The sequence below is a fragment of the Megachile rotundata genome, chromosome 13, assembly GCF_050947335.1.
Source record: "Megachile rotundata isolate GNS110a chromosome 13, iyMegRotu1, whole genome shotgun sequence".
NCBI lineage: Eukaryota > Metazoa > Arthropoda > Insecta > Hymenoptera > Megachilidae > Megachile > Megachile rotundata.
The window spans coordinates 11,490,819-11,513,700 of NC_134995.1; the positions used below are offsets into that span (position 1 = coordinate 11,490,819).

Here is a 22,882-nt window from a genome sequence, read left to right on the forward strand (position 1 = left end):
TTTCAAGATCGTTTGAACAATTATCTATTATGACAAACACGAAATCCTATTTTTCTTGAAATAAGCCCATTATCGCTGACGTGGGACGGTCGTGCAAAATAAGCAGTTAAGCGATATTTACGACGACTTTTATTCCGCACCTTTAACGTGTACACAGCACAGAATAACATTTAACCGGTTCGTGGGTGTAAAAAAGATGGATCTTCCTGGTGTTTCTCTTATTTCCATCGAACAATGTACAATTATTTCGGATCGAGTGTACAAAGGAATCGCGTCGTTGATTTTATCGCTTTCAAGTAACCTAGGACAAGGTAATTCGTCTAAAAAAGAACCTTCACGCTTTAGGAATCCGAGTGTACCTCGATTTTTCTCCTCACTTCCATCTTCCTTTTATCAGGTCATCGAGTACGAAACTTAAACATCGCCGATGAAATTTGAAAGTGAACCAAAATTGCTTTTAAAATTTTCTTAAGAACGTGTCGAGGTCGTCAAAATTTCTTAAGAAGGAGAATCGTTAAGTTTTGTACTCGATGACCCGATATATTAATATATTAAAATACATTACGACCGTTATAATACACGCAAGGGAATTCGCGCGTCAACGCGTCGCTCTAGTAATATATTTTTGATAGTTCTGACACGCTGCGAGGGTAAATGTGACCCGGACTCGGTACTCACCGCCTTCAGTCTCCACAGTCGTCGCAGCATGATGACGAACGAGACGGAGAAGGAACAGGGGATCAGGAGACGATGGAACCAAAAAAAAACTCGCGAGGAAAATAATGTTCGTTCGCCTTAACGACGATCAGGCGCTAGTGTATCCGATTTTTATCACTGGCCGTCGCGCGAGCTCTTATCGTCGCGACGACCGAAATAAGTACACCTCGCACACGGTAGCGAACGTGTCTCTTACGTCGAGGATCGCAACCGACGATCACCGGTTTCGTAATTATTCTCGAATGCGACTAGGAATTCCGAGCACGCGGCTCCGATTTCTACGAGTCGACCAGGAAAAACGGATTGATTACCACTATTCGCTTTGTCTATTAACACTTGGCTGAATTTCATACGTGACGCATGAATTTTCGTGTAGATCACTTATTTCGCAGGAATTTTATTTGTCGGAAAATTTGGAAGCTTGAAAATTAGGGTAAAGTTTGGATATTTTGGAAACGAGAATGAAATTTGGACTTTAAAAATTTTCTGTAATGCACAACACATCGAAACTAGAATTTAGAGAAATCGCCTCGAGACTAATTACGCAATGCATCGGAAATGTTACGGGTTGAACTTTAAGAAACTTTGAAGGTCTTGAAAGTGGTTCCACAACGTTAGTTTCGATCGAATGTCTAAATTTCGAAGGTCTTAAAAGTCCAGAGAAGAACCACAATACGATATATACCTCTCCATGTTTATTTTAAAATTCTCTATTTTTATTCGTTACGAATTCCTTGAAATATTCGATACAGTTAAATTACACGGAAATTTACATTGAAAATTTGAGTACAACTACATCCTTCATTCTCAAGAACCGATAACGTTTCAAGACTGACAAGTTTCCCAAAGTTCGCGAGTTTAACTTTGGATTTAAGTACCAAAATGATTGTTCTTGAAAATGTACAAGGGAGAATATTAAATGTTTGACGGATCCTCGACGTGAGAGCAACGAGAAACATCGTCAAGTGACACGAATTGTTCTAACGATCACTCTTTCTCTCTCGCACGCATTCTTCTTTTTCGTTTTTTGGTTTTTTACCGAGACGACGATCGTCCACGGGTCACCGACGTGACAACCAGAGGTATACGTTCAAAGAACGCGAACGTTTCGAGCGCGACCGTGGCCTATAAATCTAAAAATACTTCAAACCATCTAATCCCTTAGAACGCTACTAATCTGTCTAGTAAACTTCACGTTGTAAAACACGCTTTCGTTAACATCTACCCCTTCATTCTCCCTTTCGACTTAATTCGCTTCCTCCATTGGTGTGACTAGAACACTCGGGTGGCATCGGTGCGTAAACAGAACCTTCGATATTTAGAAATCTGGGAATTTAGGACGTGGATATATGGGGTAGTTTCGAGGACAGTCTGTTGGAAAATTTAGCAATTTACACGCTCAAAATTTCGTAACTTTAAGAGGTTTTGTATTTCTAATGCGAGGTGCATCGAACGTTCTTCCCGTTAATGGAAAGAGCCTGTCCATACTTTTAGGGTTTCCACCCTTATCTTAGTCTAGTTACGCCAACGGATCTTTCGCCCAGTTTCACGCATTCTCGTTCCGCGCACGCATCTACCGTTATAATATGACTATCGCAGGATAAAACGACGATACAAATAATTTATAAATCATTCTCAATACGTAACAACGATCCGTCCGTACCCTTTCTCCTTCCCGAGAGATTTGCTAATGCGACGATGAAGAAGAGTCTTCAGAGTCTTCCGATTCTGATCCTTCAAGCTCTTCTTTTCTATCAAGGAAAGAAATAATCAAATCAATCGTTGTACTATTAAAAAGAAACTAACACGTAGCCCCTGTAATTCTAATTATTTGCTACAGCTGTTTGATTTCATTAATTTTTGTCGGAAAAGGAAAGAGTGTTCGGGCTACGTCTTTTGCTACTATTTACAATTAGCGTATTTGCAATTCTCTCGTTTGCAAGCTTTCGCACACACATACACGCACGCACACTGTCTTGTTCACTCTGGCAGACATAAGTTTCATTCGTTTTCTTTTTTTTTTGTTTTCGTTTAATCGCTATAGCTCGTTTCATCTGCGTTCGCGACACGTACGCGTGACTTGTATCCTTTTAATGTACGTTAATAGTGTGTCAGATTGGTATCATTTACTGCGTATAACTTAATTTAAGCTAAGTCGAATAGACGCGGCACAGCCGTTGTCTTCACCGTTTTTGAGCAGCCACCGCGGCAACCAGCGCCGCTCCGCGACCGCTTCCGTCCTCCGACAGCATCAAGTCGAACTGCAAAAAGACATAAAGTTACATTAATTTCTTTCAATTAAGAATGTTCCGCAAATGCAACTCAGTCGGTAACTTCGTCGAATACATTTCATTGAAATTATGAAGCGACCAAAGTAATAAACAACAGAACGTTGAGATTCGCCTATAGCATTCAACGAGGTCAACATAGTAGAGCCACTTTAAAAAAAAGAAGTCATATTTCATATGATTCATCTCAAGAATATTTGTTCTCATAAACTGCACAACCTTGTCCCAGATAAGCTGTCCTCATTTAAATTCTCTAATCGTGTATCTTCAGTTATGACACAAAGATTTGCTATCTGAAAACCGAGCTAGTTGTTTTAAAGTTAGTTGTTTTCAGTAGATAGTAGTCATCAACAATGGGGTCCGTCGTCCTCACCTTGTGGTTCTGTAGCTGGCTGATCTTCTCGGTCATAAGATCATGAAAGTGTGGATGGAATCTGTAGACCGAACCGTCGATTCCGACAGTGACATTGTTCTCCCCCATTTTGTTTAACAGCGTAGAGATTCCAGCGCTGGCCAAGTGGGCAGCTCTCCTCGACACGACCGAGCAAACGTACCTGACGTTCTCGCAATCTTGATCGCTCACGTTTCGTGCACCTAACTCGGCCAGAACTTCACGGCAGTTTGTGTATTTCCCTTTGGGATCACTGGAAATTAAATTATGCTATTTTAGAAGTGATCGAATTTGGAAACCTAGTTGTTCACTCGTGAGTTACAAGAGGATAGAATATAGGATCTCAGGAATTTTGGGAGATAAAAAAGGTCCAAGAGGACCTAGATATCGACTCTCGAGCCGTAGAAAGTTTTCCCTAAGTACTGACATGAAACTGGAATGCAGTCCAATACTATAAACTCACTTTTCTATTTCTGAAACGTATTTCGTGAAGAATTTTCCCCGTTTCTTGAGATCACTGGGACATTTGCCTCCAAACAGGAGACCAGCGTTGACGATCTTCTCGAGGACCAACCTCGTCAGCTCTCCCATGTACATTCCAGAGATCATCTTCTCGAACAACTGTTTCGAAGGATTGATGGAGTGCGTGTCGATGTCTCGATCGAATTCGGTGATGATGAAATCGAGAACACCTCCCTCTCCGAAAGCACCCCACTCGATGTTGATCAGCATCTGTGGTTTGTCCGGCGAGTAGTTTCCTGGTATCGATGTCTCCACGTTTTTCGTCTTTTCCACGTAGCAGGCGTTCGTTCCCGTTCCTGAGGAAATCACACATCAGTTTTATACGATTATGTAAATTTGCAAATTAAATCGAACGTAAAATTAAATTACGATATTAATCGTAGACTATGTTACGTAACAGGCGAATAACTTGGGTAAAAACAAAGGAGTAACGTGTTTGAAATACGTTTTTCAACCATGACCGTGAAAACGCGTGGTTTTTCTCGATATACGTACCAACAATCAATCCGATACGGCAGTTTCTGTTTTTCCAAGCGCACGACATTAAAGTGCCCGTCGTGTCGTTAAGTATGGCGCACACTTCGATTTTCACGTCCTGAAAACAACGTTGGCTTCAACTGATTTGCACGCTTTGCTCGCGAAGTGTCATTGTTTCCGACTCTCGTTATTCATTAGCACGCTCGTTATGAAATCAGTGACGAATTTAGAACTTATCTATTCGAACGTGTTCTCGGTCATACGAAGCAAAATTGAATACAGAAATTTTTATATAATTTTAACTTTATTCTATGAAATAAAATTTAGGAGACGTTTCTTGCAAATTTTTTTAAAATATCGACTTTACCTTTCTTCTATCTATCGCGGCCTCGAGGAGGGCGACGACGTCCTGATCCACCACTCCGCTGCAATTAAAACCCTTCGTCCATCTAACGAGGTAGCCTTCCGTCAACCCGCGTTGCGACAGTGGAAAACTGAAGGTGAATCCGAGCGGCAGAACATGATCCTGAAGGTTCAGATCTTTAACGAACAGCGACAGACACTGGGCTATGTGATCGAACAGTTGTGTACCGGTCCCCAACATCAGACTCTGCGGTATCGCGTAGATTTTGCTCTTCATATCAAAATTTTGACCGTCCAGGGTGATCAGCAACACCCTAAAATTCGTTCCGCCCAGATCCAAGGCCAGGAAGTTGCCCTTCTCTGCGAATTAATTCCATCAAATATTCAGACTCTTTCTTCTAAGAGTTTTTAACATCGTCGAAGACAATCGAAAAGAATGTTACGTAATGAAAGAGTATGCATCATCTTTCATCGCGGTACCTCGAAGTTTAAACAGAATTGCATGACTGGAACTTGGTAATAATTAGCCAGCTGGCACGCTCGATGACTAAGCAGAACTTTAGGATTCTACGGTTTTAAATTTTGATCTTACAGTTTGTGGTACAATGTCGTCCACGCCATTTTATAGTCTAAGGAAATTTTGAGGAAACCTATGACAGAAAATCTTGAACCTATTTCCAACTATCGTTTCTTCAAATTTCATCGATACGCAGATCAGTATTTACACGCATTAAATTTCATAATAATACATGTGTATCCATGTGCGTACAAATATGGTGAACATATTAGCTATTTGCAAAAATAAAAGGATGGCGTCGACGAATAAGGAAACGTACAGTTACGCTATAGGACGCAGGTGCGTTCTTACCTGTGCCATTAGGAAGGTCTTGCACGTAAGTGGGAAAACATTTGACAATCGCTTGGTCGTGGGTCGCTTTGCTCAGACCTTTGTTCATCTCGTCATCCAGCTTTTGCATGACCGTGCGGAGAGTGTCGTCGGACAAGATGAGGTCTTTGCAGACATCTCTGATCTGTGAAGCAAACGAAAATTTCGTTATCGATCCACCGGTTCTGTTACCGTGCCACTAGCACGGGCTGCCCTTGAACGTCTCTCAGATATCGATGCTCTATTCCCGCAGTTACATGTGTGTTGCATAACTCCGCGCTATATGTATCAAAATGAGAGATACAGGCGTCGTTTTACGCGTTTTCTCGGTCGTTTTAATCGGCTAGGTTAGTAAACAATGTCTCGAATTAATCCTCGTTAGATACAGCCCCGGAATTACTGCGACGTTCGTGCTTTGTGTCTCGGTACTTTTTACAGATTTATGGATGGGTTACGTATTTGAGGAATTGCGGTCATTTGGTTACAGAAATTTGATAACAGAGGAAATTTGAATTTTTACGACGTTAGAATACTAGACATGACAGGACTGTTTGATAAAAATAATGACTTTTCTTTCGGTCGATAGACTGATCGCATATCTGCCGATATGATTCATTTCCCAAAGGTTCGCGATACTCGGCGCCTCGTATCTCGGATATTTGCTGATTTCGTAACGACTTCCACAAAGTGTAAACTGACCGCCATCTTTTTACGCAGACCAGTGTCGCGGAAAAGAAAAAGAGGAAGGTGAAGGTTGTCGCAGGTAGAATGATAACGAACCAAAGTTCAGTCGAAACGTTTACCTCGAACGTGACTTTCCGAAAACAATTGTGAAATCAATGTCCGAAGAGAAATTGAATCGACGGACCATGAAATCGGAGAATTGTACTTTCTCCTTAATTTCGAAGCCATCGAGCACGTCTAATTTGCTATTGTACCTTTGATTTGCGTGATAGATCGTGAGAAACGAAAACCAGAGTTACGAAACTTTATGAGAATTAGCAGACCAGTGTCGTAAAATATTTAACGAAATTTTGTGAACTTGTAAAAGATGAACAAATTTGAAAATTGTTAAGATTTCTAAATGTAATGAATTGCAGATATATGGAAGTGTATGCAATTTTCCTAATAATTTAGAAATTTATGCATCATTCTGTTGCAACATACGGTCGTTTGCTCTCACCGACTACATCTAGCTTGCGGTACTTCCGGTCTCTGACACACGCATACACAATGCATAAAATTGTACGTGCATTCTTTCCGCTCAGTCGAACGCGAATGCACCGCTATTTCTTGAAAATGCACGACACTGTCCCAGTTTTTTCTCCCTTGCTGATTTATTACTTGTTACTATATGTATACAATTTTGATAGACTCTGAAGGTTAAGATTATGGAACATAATTTTGTAATCTCACGTTTCTGAAACTTTAAGACATTTTAAAAAGTAATGTATTATATTCTGATTCAACTCAAACCCGAGTAGTGTAACTATTATTGAAATTTTGATAAAATACGAAACCTAAATGTCCTGGCAACTGGTCCTCTAGCCAGCATAAGCGTTATTCGTAGACTACGTTAATAATTGCAGTAAAAAAATGAACGAACAATTTGGGTCATGAGGCACCGGGTTCACGATCGATAATTGCTACTTAAGCAGTCTACTTGAATGAAATCGAAGGTTTTAAATACGGTTTTCCTGCGTAAAGAGTCGATTCGAATCGATCGACCTTCGGGCTCGATAATAATACGCACTCTTGAGAACGATATTCAATTCCAACGCGGTTTGCGTCAACGCGGATTAACACGGCAATTATTCGAATTGTTTTGTTTCTTTCCGCCTGGTTAATCCGCGGTTCAATATGGTTCAACAATCGATCGAGAAAATGTGCAATGAGAAATTGTATAATGTAGAAAAGAAATGAGAACCATATACTTCTATTTTAAATTGAATAATTTAAAAAAAAATTGTATTGTTACATCAATAATGTTAAGGTACAAATCTCCTGACGATAAGGAAAAAAAATTGTGGTTTAATGATTCATTTTGGAATGTAAACTGTTTCATTGAAAATAATTTGAAATTGGACGCGCGTACGCGCCTTTCCCGCTCATTGCATATGCATTTGAAATCCTGGAAGCGAATAATTATGCAAACGAAACTATCAAGTTCAAGAATAACGTAATAGTTCTGAGACCAATGAATTATCTTGCTGAAACATGGTCCGATAAATAATTTGCAAGTACCAGCAGCAATTCGCGATTAAAGAGAAAAATAATTTATAATTTTCTTACTGTTTTCTTTCATAAATATTCAAAAATTGTTCGTAAATAATCATATAAATTCTATCAATTCTTTAAGCTCTGTGACCTTGAATAACCTTGCCCGTCCTTATGTCACGTGTCATTAAACTTGCGTCGTATTACAAAAACCACCAGAACGAGAAAAAGTATACACACCTTTTTGTGAGATAACACAAAGGAACGCGGAAACTCTTGTATTACATGTAATATTTAAAATTCAGAGAAATGTAGTTAACATCGGTGCTCAAGGAAAGTGCAACTTTTGCAATATCTAAATTGTACATTCATTTACAGAATATTTTAAAACAGAACTGTTTTCTGTAACGTACGCGATAACAGTTCGATCAGCAATCAGTTTCGCGTGTAATCACACGTAGGTGAACGCGAATATTGCGTCAGCTATCATAACAAAGTTTCAAGGACGCCGATGATCGAGCTAAAAATACGAAATACCGCGAGGCGCTTGTTCGAACGTTCGAAATTCCCGCCAATTCCGCGCGCGGTTTCCCTCCTCCTTTTCCGGGGATACGGCATTGATCTGGCGGTGGCGTCACTGACACACCCGCCAGCCAGCCAATAGGACTGTTTTATGAATGAATGGTATAGTTACATGTACGACGCACACGGCACATCTCGAGCACGCTACAGGAAGAACGTTCAAAGGCCAATGCACAGTGATTCGTGCAAAATGCACGCGGTGTAATGCCCAGACGAGTCCAAACGATCGTTTACTCGTTCGTTGCGTTTATGCAACACTCGAATGCAAATGAGACATTGAAAAGCACGTTATGAGTATTCATAACCTCTCTCATAGATATGTACCTCTCTCCGATTTACAAAGGTCTACGATCGTTCCACTATACGTAAATAACCTCTATTGACGTAAAGAGGAGACGAGATTTTAAAACCGTACGAAACCCGTGACGGGTTCGTGTCTCATCTCACGTTGCGCATCGACCACGTTCCGGTGTTTATTTTTAGACGCATGTTACGCGTCGCATAGTCAAGGTGTCAAGGACACGGCGGAAACATTTCTCCAAAGCTCGACGACCTCGTTCGCGAGCACGAGAGGTATTTCGTCGATCAGCGATCGAAAAAAATCGAAACCGCGACACGTGCATCGATGCAACACGTTGCACCAGCCATAAGTTTGAATATCGAACGTCCTTCCGCGTCGGTGTTCACGTTGTTCGACGAATTTACCGAATCGAAACGATCACGTGAAATTCGGTTTGCTAACCGGTTGCTCGCGATTCGATATATCGTTGCGTACGAGCGGAATCGATCGATTATCGAGCGCGTTCTACAAATGTTATTCAGGTAATGCTGGAGCCTCGTTGTTCAGCCGTGAAATATTTAATGGGTTATCACGGTACACTTGCATCGAGAATCATGCATTTATCGATCCTGACCGGTGCACGTTGACACCAGCGTGCTACTTTTCCTCTGTTTCATCCACAATCGATAAAAAAACCCGTTTTGTCACTTTACAGATACATCGACCGACTTACGGTCGTTACCTGCCGTGAGACTCCATTAAATTCGGCAAATATTTTGCGAGGGTATTAACGCGCCATTTATCGCGAGATAATCGCGTGCACACGTCAAGTGTTATCACTCAGCGTTCGAGTACGTTTCAGATTATAGACCGCAGACACGTCATGGTATTTTTTATTCACAATTAAATCAGTTTTCGAGTAATTGTTGCGCAAACGTATCGCACGAGCCGGTATTATAATGACGCAGAAGTGAATCGAAGGAAAAGCTTAAGAAAACGTCTTCCGTGGATTCTAATTCGGGTCCACTTCCGTCACAGATACTCGTCAGAGGTAGAAGAGGCAAAGGTTAAAAAAATGTCCGTCTCGAACGCGGAAAACCGGCCACACGTTACTTCCACGTCAAGCGATCTCACCTCCTGTTTAATCATGTCACTAGAGGATAATGTCGACGTTTTCATTGCCCTGCCTTCGTTGTTACACCCCGAACCACGGCCTTCTGGAAGCTTCGTGTTTGACGCGTTTTCGGTACACCTTCCCGTCGAGAAATCGAGACGATTCGAGGAATCGTCACAAGGAATCCGGTTCTCTTCTCTGAGCCTCGAAAACGCACAAGTTTTTGCACGCGCGTGACAAGCGACTTTGTTACCGTTCGAACAGTCACGGTACTATTCGTTGTTCACGAGCGTGTCTCACGAGTTTTATATCGCGACTACTCGCTCCGTATCCGTACCACGGAGGCTCCTGTTCCACGCGCCTACCTCTACACTTCCATGGACGAACGTGCTGGACAAATGGTGGGGCGAAAAGAGGCCATGGAGGAGACGCGCGACTCACTGACGGATTCATGTGGATCCCCCTTGGGCCACTTTTTTTTATTTTTTCACTCTTATCTTTCATTATCTGTTTCTCTAATTCTGTTGTGTAACTATTTGCACTGGTTTAGAATTCTACTGTTAATACACCCTCCACTATTTCACTACTACTATTTTACTATTCCACTACGTTACTATTTCACAGTATATTTTTAGTATTAATCCTTGAAATAAGATTGATGAAGGTTTAGAGACTTAATGAATGATATTAAGAAACCCGTTATGTATAACTATGTAAAATTCAAGCAGGCAGATTTATACTTTTAACTTCTTTTTCCTCAGGTACAGAACTGCCCCAAGAACTCCAACACTCAATCTTTTTATTTGCACCGAAGTTATAGCATATCCCATTATACCGTGAATGACTATTCAAACCTGTTTGAACAGTTGTCGATAATTCGATTTCATTGTTCGCTCATTTTGACGTTTATTCGAATGTAAACAGCGTTATGCGTATCGCGCGATATCGCGCTTTTTCTTCCCTGGAAATGATAAATGGTATTTTGCTTTTCGTGTGAACCGAGATTTCTTTTGCCATTGTATCGATAAAAAAGTCAGGCGATATCGATTCATTTCGTAGGCTTATCGATCGATAAAATTTAAGTCGAAATATTTGTACGTATACTAAAGATTAGAATTTGAAGTAAAGTTTTAGAGTTTGAACGTTTGAAGGATTGAAACTTTTCAGAGTTAACTAAGTTCATTAAAAACTTTTCTGGGTAAAATGGAATGGATTTAGTGCGGGGAGTCGTGGTGCTTGCGACGGCCCTGGTTTTCGAGCGCGGAGTGGTGGGGATGAGCGAGCAGTGGCGGGAATAAGTAGGAAGTAGTGGGGATGAGGGGTAACTTCCCTACACACACACTCCGTTATGACCGAAAGATTATCGGTGAATGTGCCGTGCGCGGGATGGAGGCTCGTCTCCTCAAGGGTAAAAAGGTCACTCGTTTCCTCGTCCGCGAATTCGAGGAAATTGCATCACGAATCTGATGCATCCCTGTTACGCTCTTACGCTTCTATTCGCGTACATAATACTTGAGTTGCTATATAAAAGTCTTTTTTATATCACGCGCTAATTCAGAGTCTATAGTCTTTTCTATCGTTTTAATTTTTCAATCGATTTCACGCCGTTTCTATCTTTTTATCTAGATCAAATAACGCCGACGAATTTAATGGCGCCGTAAAACGATTATGGGATAAATTCTTCGTGACGAAGTTAAATATTTATTACACTCGTAGCGGCACTCGAATTTATCAGTTCATCGAATATATTGCACTTTAATCCGTATCGTTTACATGGACATATTGTCACGTAACACATATTTTTATATGATTTTTCTATAATAAAAGAATTTATCGTTCTCCTTAATAAGATCAAAAAGACGAAAGGTTAATAAACGGTGTATGACATAATATAATATGTGCTTTTGTTTAGTCTTCAGCGTTTGAACTGTATCATTCTAAGGTCAGTACGCTAGCAGTTTGATAAGACATTGACACTACATTTATAATGAATCGACGGGCAGAGAACCAGTCAAGTAATTGCAATAAACTAACGTTTCTATCAGTAGTTGCACCTTTATTCGTTTCTTGTACCATTTGGAGACTCGAGTATCAGACAGAGTCTATTCTCTATGAATTTTCTCCATTCTAATCGTTTTTCAAACTACATAGTTGATTTCTGCATAGTTGCTCCACATGTGTCATCCATGTGACGACGCAGTTCCTTGGTCATTCTATTTATTCCTTACCCCACTATATGATGTTAACGTCAGCTCGTTAATAAACAAAAAAACGGAAGACTACAGAAATTAGTTCTCTTGTACAAAGAGTTTATGAATAATTCCATAATTCAAATAAGAGTTTTTGTAAGAGGAAGCTTTGTCTTAATTCGAAGGTAACTTGATCATAAGTCTATTACAAACTTCTGAAACTACAGAATTTTGGGAAGATAATGCATTACAAATGTATCGTGCAAAATGTGGCACGATGGCAAATATGGTTAAAATAATCTTCGAAAGTCCCATGAAAGTTTTGGGATTCCTAGTTTAGGGAGAGTGTAGATAAAAGTTGTGGATTCGGGGAGAATCTCAACTTCATGGTCGACCTCAGTGTTATCTAGTCATGTTCAGAGTAATAAATTCCTAGGACATTTTCATTCTACACTTCCTGACAACATTGCGTTTTGCTTATCCTCCAGAGATTATTGTTTCTACGATGCACGCGATACAATTTCCGCCTATTGTGTCCTTCCTTGAATGGCTCACTGTTCTCTCGTTACTATCACGATACCGAACACGAAAGTACGCAATTTCTGATCGATCATCCGAGTAGGCCATCCTGTGATCGATAAGGCATTATAAAACTCGAGTTCCATAAGAAACGATAATTATTCAACAAACTTTTTAACATGGACTTCTTGAAGATTCGAATACGAGCAAAAAATTCTGAGGGTTCTAGTTTTAAAATTATCCATGATAGACTTGCAGTAGACTCTCGTTATATTGCCTCTTTTAGTTCTCTTTTAACATAATATGATTTTGAATTGCAAAGCAGTAACTTCGTTTACGTCGACGTATTTGACGTTACATTGTTAATTAAGCTATTCGCAATTATTAAAATACGAACTTATCGAGTGCAAATTCCTTTTTTGTTAATAATTTACATAAACACGGTGCTGGAGCCGCTTAGCACGGTGCAATAGGACTCGCTTCAGATTAGATTAAACGTTCATTCTTAAATTTCATTCTCTTGATTCATGACAAACCTTTGTACTTTGTTTATTTTTTATCCTGTACGCTACTGAATTCCAAAACGTTCTCTCAGCTAATATACACATTTGATAATTTATAAAACGTTTTGTTTATAAAACGAATTTGTGATTTATAGGAAGAGTGTAGAAATTCTGGAGACTTAAAGGTTTGAGTAGTCTAAGAATTGTGGATGTACAAACAACGGGAATTTAAAGATCTAAAAACGCAGATATTGATAGACCTGCAAAGATAAAAATATGCTCGCTGCATAAGTGACATAAATTGTGTTGACAATTTCCTAAACGACCCACTTCACTGCTTCTCGATTTTAAGTCTTCGGATTCACCAACAGATAACCGTGTACCATTATCTCTTCAGCGCCAAAAGTGTCATCTCTATTACAATACCATTTCGCAATATTGAAGACGCAAATCGATAAAATAAGTACACACTTTTTCTTCGAACCTTTGCTGTCTAAAATAGTTATAATTATTGTTCAGGATCGTTTCTCATTTTAATTACCATCACGAAGATAACAAATTAAGCAAACCATAATTAATTTGATAACCCAATTTCAACGTCGTAATCTCGAACATAGTCGATCAGTATAGTCGTGCGCTAATTATGAGCGGATAAAAAATGATGCAACGACGAATAACTTTCGAGGAAGAAACGAAAGTCGTCATGAACCGCGATTGGCCGATCGCGAGGGCTCGAGCGGTCGATCCCTCTCGCTGACGTCATCGGCTTCTTCTGTGAACGAAAGATCGATCTTTCACTGAGGATACGCACTTTCGCAATGAACGCAGACACGACTGATTTTAGGCCGGAGGGTTTATTGATTTTTAGCGGAGAAGGGACTGCTCAGGTGAGAATCCTGTTCTTGAAATTTCGAGGTCAAAGGTAAAACAAAATATGAGAGCTGCGAGAGATTAGATCTGCATTCTGAAGGTTTGAGGAAAATTCGGGATGGACCGATACAATTTTTATATAATTTTAAGTTATAGTTAAAAGAATATTTTTTGAAGAGTATTAAGACTATTTTATAAAACACTGGGATTTAGTAGATTAAGTTATCAATTTACGATCATCAGCAATGATTGTAAGGTTTGACCCTATTTCGTAATCTTTCGCAAAAATTCCTTTCATTCGATGAAGGAATTAAAACTAATACTTTCCTCTCGTACTTATTAACCGTTCATTCAATATAACGATAAAGATAATTCCGATAACGCGAATGATAAGGGCCCTTGTCTTTCGTCGAAATCTGCACGTTTCTCTTGATAAACATTCTTTACAAACGCGAAGTCGTTTAATAGTAAACTTTGCATCATTATAAAATTATTTGTGTCATTCTATGTGGAATATCGATATACTTTGTGATATTCAAGCTTTTTAAAAAATAACAGTACATAATCGTTTGCTCGTGCAATTACGAAAATTTAGCATTTCTCTTGTAATACGAATGAGCCTGCTAGGAATTCGTCCATTTCAACGTCTACCTACGGATTTCATCAGCACGGAACGATCGGAACGTGTATGGCGTCACGTTTTTACTAATACCAATTTACTGTAGCATTCACCCACCTCAATTTGAACATTGAAACCATTAAAACCGATCAAATTTTCTTTCTTTAATGCAGTTTTATTTTCCTCCACATTTTGTGCACGAATGAGTTTCGTGAATGATGAAATTTTCCATGCGGTTTGAAGGACAAAGAGGCTTTTTGATTGAAAGTGTACTATTTTTTTGTGGAATAGTTTTGAAGGGATCGATAGAGACAATAAGATGAATGAAGCGAGGTCGAGGATCTGGACGAATTTCAGCCACAGCCTTGGCTCGAATGAGCACATACGTGTTTCGGCTCACGTAACGAATTCCTTGAGATCGTACAGGTAGCTCTTGCTGTTTGAACACTGATCCTCGAAACGAAGGTTTCGGATGTGTTTTGGTCTTGGTGAAAGGCGAAATTAAAATATGAAATATTACTGTGTAGTCATGGTTTTTTATTTTTCATGTTTTAGGAAGTGAGAAGCTAATATAGAAATTTGAGGATGTGGAAATTGGGGATGTAAGAACTTTACAGAATAGAAATCTGCAGAAAAATCTAATACGGTACAAAAATATAGTAATTTGACAGTGTAGAATTTCGGAAGTTACAAATCTCGCAATATAAGAATTCAGAAATAAAAAATTAAAATATGAAATATTACTGTGTAGTCATATTTTTCTATTTTTCATCTTTTAGGAAGTTTGAGGTGTCAGAAGCTAATATAGAAATTTGAAGATGTGGAAAATGGGGATGTAAGAACTTTACAGAATAGAAATCTGCAGAAAAATCTAATACGGTACAAAAATATAGTAATTTGACAATGTAGAATTTCAAAAGTTACAAATCTCGCAATATAATTTAGAAATAAAAAATTTGAAGATACAGGATTTGAAAATGTGCGAATTCAGAGATATGTGCATAGATCTTGGAATCTAATATAGAAATAAGGCTAAAAATTGACTGCAAGTATATAAAATAAAAGTACTTCGATAACTTTAAATCCTGTTTCACAAATTTTATGAATGATATCTTAATGAAATCAAAAATATCGATACCATTTATCCTCTGACAAGAAGATAAAATCTTGTACCAATGTGAAAAATAAAATAGCGATATATTCATACGATAATTCGTCGTTCATCAATCAAATGTCAAAGCGATAAATAAAAATAGTTACATAATTAATTTTTTGGAAGCAACACTCCAAAATAATCCCTCAGCGATAATTTTCGAATATATAACAAAAGATCGCTAATAATTTGTCTTGACATTTGTAAGCGTCGAAAACAGATTGCATAATTTCGAGAGGACAAAAATTGTTCAGGAAATTGCATCTAAAACGAGAAGAATAATGATGAACAGCGTACTGTTCATAAATTATGTCGTAAATTAGAGATGCCATTCTATCCTATCTCTCATTTCCTTGTACATAACCAGTTCTATCGGTGACATCTGAAACAACCAGATATTTTCTCAAGTTTACAGATACTTCATGAAGAACACCGAGTACATTACAATATATTACAATGATACCAAATATTTCAATTTTTTAACCGATGAATTATAATCTAAAGCTGGATTTCTTCAGTTATCAGTTACATTATCGATAAGAGGTGAAACGATAAGATTCTTAAAAATCAGGAAATTAAACGCTTATTTTTATGAAAAGTAAATGGTAAAAACTTCCTTGAGATTACTATTGAAATCTAGAGATGTAGGGACTTAGAAATAGGGACTCCAGTCGAAGTCTGGAGATATCGAGATTTGTATATCGTAGTCTATATCGAGATACAGGGATACCTTCATCCAGAGATATTAGGTAATCAAATCTAGGTGTATTGGAATTTTGAAGTAATAGAATTTATCTGAGAATATTGTACTTAGGAGTACAGATATCTGGAGTTGTAAGAATCACTTGACAGAGGATAGGATCCCTCAAGTTTAGGCATATTGACATATAGTTCATCTGAGAATACTGAAGATAGGAGTATAGATATCTGGAGTTGTCAGCATCTATTAATAGAGGGTATTTATGGAATCTCCTTGCGGAAAGGAACAGAAAAGGAATCTAATGCTACACTCTAACAGTGTCACTTTAGAACAATTAATTCGTTAGCAATCTATTGCAACGAGGGGTGGACACTATCCTTTGTCAGTGGAGCAAAAGTCATCTGCTATTGTATTACACATTCCCTTTAACCCCTTGTCTTACAATATCGTCTTCCACACGTGACGCACGTAATTCTTGAAATGCGACGAATCTGGCTCATATTTTCACCACGATTCAATTTCGCATTGAATTTCAATTTCTACCCCTCCACCAATAATCGCCATATAGAAAATGTCCCTAACATTTGAACATTCTCTGTCTGTCTTAATGTTACAACAATAATTAAGTCGCCCTGTCTGACGCACTCGCTGAGAAAATCATAAGTTAAGGGGTTAATGTCTTCTATAGTATTTACTCAATTTGGAAGTCAGTTCTAACACGTTGCTACGTCAGTCCCAGAGGACAGTGGACTTTTCGTGCAATCCACATTGTTGCCTCCTATGTCTCTTTTTATATTTCATCAACCTAACCGTTATATTTCATATCCATTAACTGCATCATGGCTCCAATAATGAGTCCAAGATGAGAATGATGAGTTCTTTTGGTGAGACGAAAAGAAATATAATTAGAAACAAAGTACCCATCTTCCCCAACCGAATACTCGAAAGGGTAGCAAAATCGGTGTCGTGCTCAACGCGTCAAGAAGGTTAATATACTGCATTAAAGTCAATCACAGCCAACTGCCATCTATTCAGCTCGCAACTATACTCGCTGCATCACGTGCAATGTGAACGCAGTAATGTATGCAGCGATTCGTCGATCACGCGGTTCCATCGCACGGGTAACATGTTCAGCTTAATCGGTACGTTGCCATTCGATATACGATACGTGCAATTGCCCGATGTTTGACTTCTCGCAACGAGGGTCAAGTTAAGCTGTCAACCGCTCATTCGATGTCAGATAATTAGGGTAACTTTCTAGAAAGTTTTCTAGATGAGTTTCAAAAATAAATCGTTCAATCCAGTATTTCACTAGTGTGTGTATTGATAAATCAGGGAACTATCATATTAATATAATTTTTCTTGACAATTAGTCATTCAACAAAATTCAAAGTTGTAAAAAATAAAATTGGATAGGTAATAATGGAGTTACTGTTTCAAAAATGAATGTTCGTCGTACTATCGCATAATTTCTAAACTGATGTACATGACACAAACTGTTATCTTCGCGACGCGGATAATTAACATCGTACAAGGAAGTCTCGTTTTAACGATAATGAGAACTTTGTGCGAATATTTTCTATACTCTTTTTTCTTCCAAGTCTTTTATAACATCCTTTCAAACATTATGTAAGCTTTGGAAATATATAAAAATTGTTATACTCCAAGTCAGATACTGGTTATTTTAAGTCTCGCATGTTCTGTTATCATCGAAAACATAAACCATTCATATAACGAATTGCTTGTTTCTATTAACTACCAAGCTTTCAAAGGCATTACGCTTTCAAAAGCTATTAAGCTACAAATTTCCTTCTCTGAACGAAATATGCAAGAATCATCGATCATGTTTCCTTCAAAATTAATTTCCATAAATTGTGCATAGTTTTTGTGTCTCTAATGCGATAGCTTGTAAATGCTACATGTAAGAACTAGTTTCACTGCTGACAGTTTTACGAGTGGATTTACTTGCGGATCGTGCGTCAACTCTTCCTCGGATTCCTCCCCCGATAAACACGAAGAATTTTCGTCCGTGGAATCCATTTCAAGAAATGATAATTGTCACTGCTTGAAATTTGTACAGAAAAACAAATAAAGAAGACGTTCAGATATTCCCGTGAAGTTGATTGAATATTCCATTTACAATGTGGTAAATGAACGATGGAATATCCATTTTTTTATCAAATTTTTTGGACTAACACTAATTCATATAAACTTGAAGCGTTTTTTAATAGCGATGATCCACAGTAAAAGTGAAATTGTTAAATAAAAAAATACCTGACACTAATAATTACAAGAGCAGTAATGTGAGAAGAGTTAGCGAACGTTCGATACAAAGCAAGAAGCTGCCATATAAAATTCAAATTACTTAATTGCCTTTTTAGGGACGATTGGCACACACATCTCGTCCTCGTTATTTTTCTTGCAACATGGCCTGCGAACGACTAGCGTGAGCGGCTGAAAAGTTCACAGCAAAATTAACATTTTCTCGATCTCGGTCGTGTCGCTTCGCGATTTACCAGATTCTCCCCTGGAGCGTAGTTGTGCTCCATGTTTTCACCGGAGCGTTGTTTCCCGAGGTGTTTGACGTTTTCGAAAACTCTGAAGTACGATACGAAAATTATTTAGAGTCGATAATATCGAAATCGATAATATTGAAAAATCAAGCAGATTTGTGTCGATTCAATTTTCAAGTCCGATTCCCAATTTAGAAGTATAGTATTTAAATATTTTCAGACTTTTTAAATAACAGGTTACTCAACGATCTAATTAGTAATATCGATCCAGTTTTCGATATAGAATCGCGCAGCAACATTCTGCCAGATTGAATTTGTTTAAATAAAGTAGTCGACATGTGTATTAAAGTTTCAAGGTTCACCGCACTTCTTCGCGCGACGTGTTGGCACGATTCGTAACTTTCAGTGCATCGTTGAACAAATCCTAAACTACGATGTTACATTGTTGCACGCGCAACAATGGTTCATTAAGGTCGCCCAACGAAGTCTATATTCGTTGACGAGTACGCAACTTTCCCATTCAAAAGAAAACTGCATGTCGAACGCAAAAACAGAAAATAGTTTCGAACGACGATAAAAGATGTCCTCGATCGTTGCTAGAACGAAAAGATTACCTGAGCGGACACAGTGGCTGACGCAGAATCATCCTCGACCTGTAGCACTCTCGATCGAGAGGACTTCTTTCCGTAGCACTTGCACATCCTACTGAACAGCGACCTGTTTTTCGTTTTCATCTTTCTGGTCGTATCCCGTTGATCCTTGCGTCGCAACGTGCTCAAACTCGCGATTAACGGTGCAATCAATCTTTCTCGCACACATGTATCGCACGTCGAAACGTTTCAAAATTGTGTGCTATACGTAAAAACGTTGATACGTATTGCTATCGTGTGATAGCGAGTTTTCTCGGACGCGTCGACAATCGAATGCGCCTGAGCAACAATTCCACGGTCAAGGCGCATCGTCCCTCCACCAAATTCAACAGATCACCTTGAACATGCGATCGATATCGAGCCCGAACGAATTTCGATGGGTTTGGAATTACGACTCGAATTTGGTAGGAAGGAATTCTTGTACTGTAAACAATTTTTAGATTGCTTTGCAAGAACGTTTATACTTTCTTTTATAGGAATGATCTTCGAGGAACTTGTTCGTAATCTACAGTGAATGCATTCGAGTGACTCTCATTCAGTTTGAGATATTTTTTAACGAAATATATGATGGAACATAGACCAGACTGGCAACTGCGGAAGTAATAATCTTAAAAGAATTCAGCTGAATTTTTAAATGAAATATATCTTGCAAAAGTCCCTTCGAGTGCAAAGGATTAATAAGATGTTAGAATTTGTTCTAACGTTACATATACCGAGTGTGAGCTGTGCCGAGAAGAGTCCAACTCCTCAAAAGAGGAACAGAAGTCTAACTCTCTTTCTAAGTTGACGGAAGAAGAAACGAAAGAAATAGAATTGCGAACGAAAATGCGTCGAATAAAGTTGAAGCGTGAATTAAATCGGGACGAATCGATTCATCTTATAACGAGCTGTTGACCTTTCGAAGCGAAGGAAAGTGACGAAAAACGAGAGTGTTTGACGTGGTCGCACGCAAACGAGACGAGGCAGCTGATCGATTTCGAAGGCTCGGATGCAACCTCGCATGTGACACGCTAGTGCAATCATTAAGAATGCAATTTTCGGCCACCGTGGCGGAGAAGAGCAAGCGCGGCAGTCCGCCAATTTCATCTCGGCTTACTGACCCGCATCTTCCTCATGGTCTCTCAATGAACTCCGTTACGATCACCGTATCGTCGACCATTAAGGTCATGACAGCTTTATTTGCGCAGTGCCAATCGTTTCTACTTTTATTCTATAATTTATTTATTCTATTGCTATTTTGGCAATGAAAGGGTCAATTTTGAACATTCTGGTTCTACCGACTTAGAGAACCTCTTACGTTCTTTCATAATATTGTAAACTGTCTTCCAAATATAATCTAAAAGCGCATTAGTACTGCTTTTCTATGTATGTTACATATAAGCTAAAAGGAGAACATGTGCAAAATTTTGAACATTCTGGTTCTACCAACTTGGAGAGCCTCTTAAGTTCTTTCATAATATTATAAATTTTCTTCCAAATGCAATCTAAAAGCTCATTAGTATTGCTTTTCTATGTATGTTACATATAAGCTAAAAGGAGAACATGTGCAAAATTTTGAACATTCTGGTTCTACCAGCTTAGAGAACCTCTTAAGTTCTTTCATAATATTGTAAACTGTCCTCAAAATATAATCTAAAAGCTCATTAGTACTGCTTTTCTAAGTACATATAAGCTAAAAGAACATGTGCGTTAGAGGAGTTAGGTTAACCTCCGCATGAGGTTGGTATAAGGTTAGATCGGTGCACAGTTGAAGTTAGGATACTTCAGCGTCGGGTAATTTGTTCCAAATTAGGTCATAATCGTAGGAATTATTAATAACGCCAGTAACAGCAAAGCTTCCATGTTGATTTCCTCCGTGCTGGATTTAGATAATAAATATCGTGTTTCGTCCACTTCGAAAGCAATTAACACCGATAATTGAGCGAGTGCATAATTATCTTGTTTGTACAGTGGGACGATAATTCCTTAAGCAGAAATATTTCATCCCAGAGAATAAGATGTTAAGCGAATTTAATAAAACGAAGGAAAGATAATAAAGTTCTAACATTGTTACATCACTGTCAAAGTATTTTGAGACGCTCATTCAAATATACTCGCTTTCCCAAAATAGTCCGTGTAGTCCTTTTCCGAAATGCTCGGTTCGTGTTAAGCGCCGATAAGAAAATTTAAAAACGAAGCTCGGTATTTATAATATTCCGGCGTGCTGTGTGCGTGTTTAACATTTGCGTCACGCGAAAATCATGAATGAAAACATTCATCTTTCTCCTTTTCCCAACGTGAAACATTCACGAGTCCGCTTCGATGTCCCCGTTTGAACATCGCGGCCAGAAGGGAGGCGAAATATATTGTTTCGTAACAATTAGCCTCTCGCGTCCCGAATATCAGTCGAATGCAACGACCCATTTTATCAGACGTCTCAAAGGATGTCGTTTGTGGACATAGAACTTGCATGCTGTGTCTAACCGAGGTAGCTATAGAAATTCTTGTGTCGAACACCTACGCTTCTGCAGTTGAGGTTCTACGTACTCGAATGCTTGATCAAATAGCCTAACCGTAATTACCAACAACTTTGAAAAGCTACCTATTCCCAAATTCACATCTCTGACATCTTCAAATACGCGTAAAACGAACGACTCGTATCACGTAACGTTCTCGGAAGAGGAACAATTAACCCGCGAACCTGTAGGGTCAACTGTTAAGTCCTCCAGTTACCGGTTAACGAGACATTTTCCACGACTTACGCAACTAGAGAAAGTCAAGGGCAGAAAACAGCATGGGCGACTTACCGTTTGATCTATGTGTTCCCATTTCTCGTGAACGTAATCCCAAGTTTGTTCCGTCATGGTCCGGTCACTCGGTTCACGTCGAGCCCGGTAAGAACTCCTTCGAGGAAACGAGGTAAAGCACGGAGCGTCGATCAGCGAACAGATCTTGTCGTCTCTCGAGAGATCACTAAAGATCTTACATCACGCGATCCTCGAGCCCTACATCGAATCTACTTCGCGGCTAGAAATACGTACAAACGACTCGCGTACTAGCGACGGAGCCGGGTGTATTTTCGGCCAAGCGGGGACGTTACACGAGCAACGCGGATTCGTCGCTTTCTCGATCGGTCATTGCTTATTTCGGTACCTTCTTCTTTTTATCCTCTTTCTCTGCGCCGAAAAAATCTATCCCTTTTTACCACTGCCCATATATGCCTATATCTAACCCATGCGACGCGCGAGCTTTCTTTTTATAGTTACCAAGTCCAAAAATCTCAGTATTCAAAATTACAAATTCAAACATTGAAAAATCTAAAAATTCCAAAATTCGGGAATACCGAAATT

The 22,882-nt window shown here is 38.9% G+C and overlaps 2 protein-coding genes across 7 annotated transcripts in view; one reads left to right on the top strand and one right to left on the bottom strand.

Moving 5' to 3' along the window:
- The window catches only part of LOC100884007 (BRISC complex subunit FAM175B), a 35,058-nt gene that overhangs the window by 8,051 nt on the left and 4,125 nt on the right, over positions 1 to 22,882 (top strand). The window lies entirely within an intron of this gene.
- Hex-A (Hexokinase A) lies at positions 115 to 22,512 on the bottom strand. Of its 4 annotated transcripts, none has more exons than XM_003705876.3 (7): positions 22,340 to 22,512; positions 5,627 to 5,789; positions 4,763 to 5,118; positions 4,414 to 4,513; positions 3,860 to 4,214; positions 3,379 to 3,649; positions 115 to 2,978 (listed from the first exon to the last, which is right to left on the bottom strand). In XM_003705876.3, the coding sequence occupies exons 1-7, from the start codon at positions 22,394 to 22,396 to the stop codon at positions 2,901 to 2,903; spliced, it is 1,380 nt and encodes a 459-aa protein (XP_003705924.1). In that variant the 5' UTR covers positions 22,397 to 22,512; the 3' UTR covers positions 115 to 2,900. The 4 variants fall into 4 exon arrangements, with proteins under 4 accessions (XP_003705924.1, XP_076394928.1, XP_076394929.1 ...); XM_076538813.1 differs by lacking the exon at positions 22,340 to 22,512 and adding an exon at positions 19,518 to 19,652; XM_076538814.1 differs by lacking the exon at positions 22,340 to 22,512 and adding an exon at positions 18,356 to 18,445.

Excerpts from the sequence above, each read along its gene's own strand:
- Hex-A (XM_076538813.1), bottom strand. The coding sequence starts at position 19,637 with ATGAAAACGAAAAACAGGTCGCTGTTCAGTAGGATGTGCAAGTGCTAC. Across the intron at positions 4,215-4,413 it reads CCGTATCGGATTGATTGTTG|GAACGGGAACGAACGCCTGC; the intron begins GTACGTATATCG and ends TGATTTCCTCAG. Across the intron at positions 3,650-3,859 it reads TACGTTTCAGAAATAGAAAA|TGATCCCAAAGGGAAATACA; the intron begins GTGAGTTTATAG and ends TTTAATTTCCAG.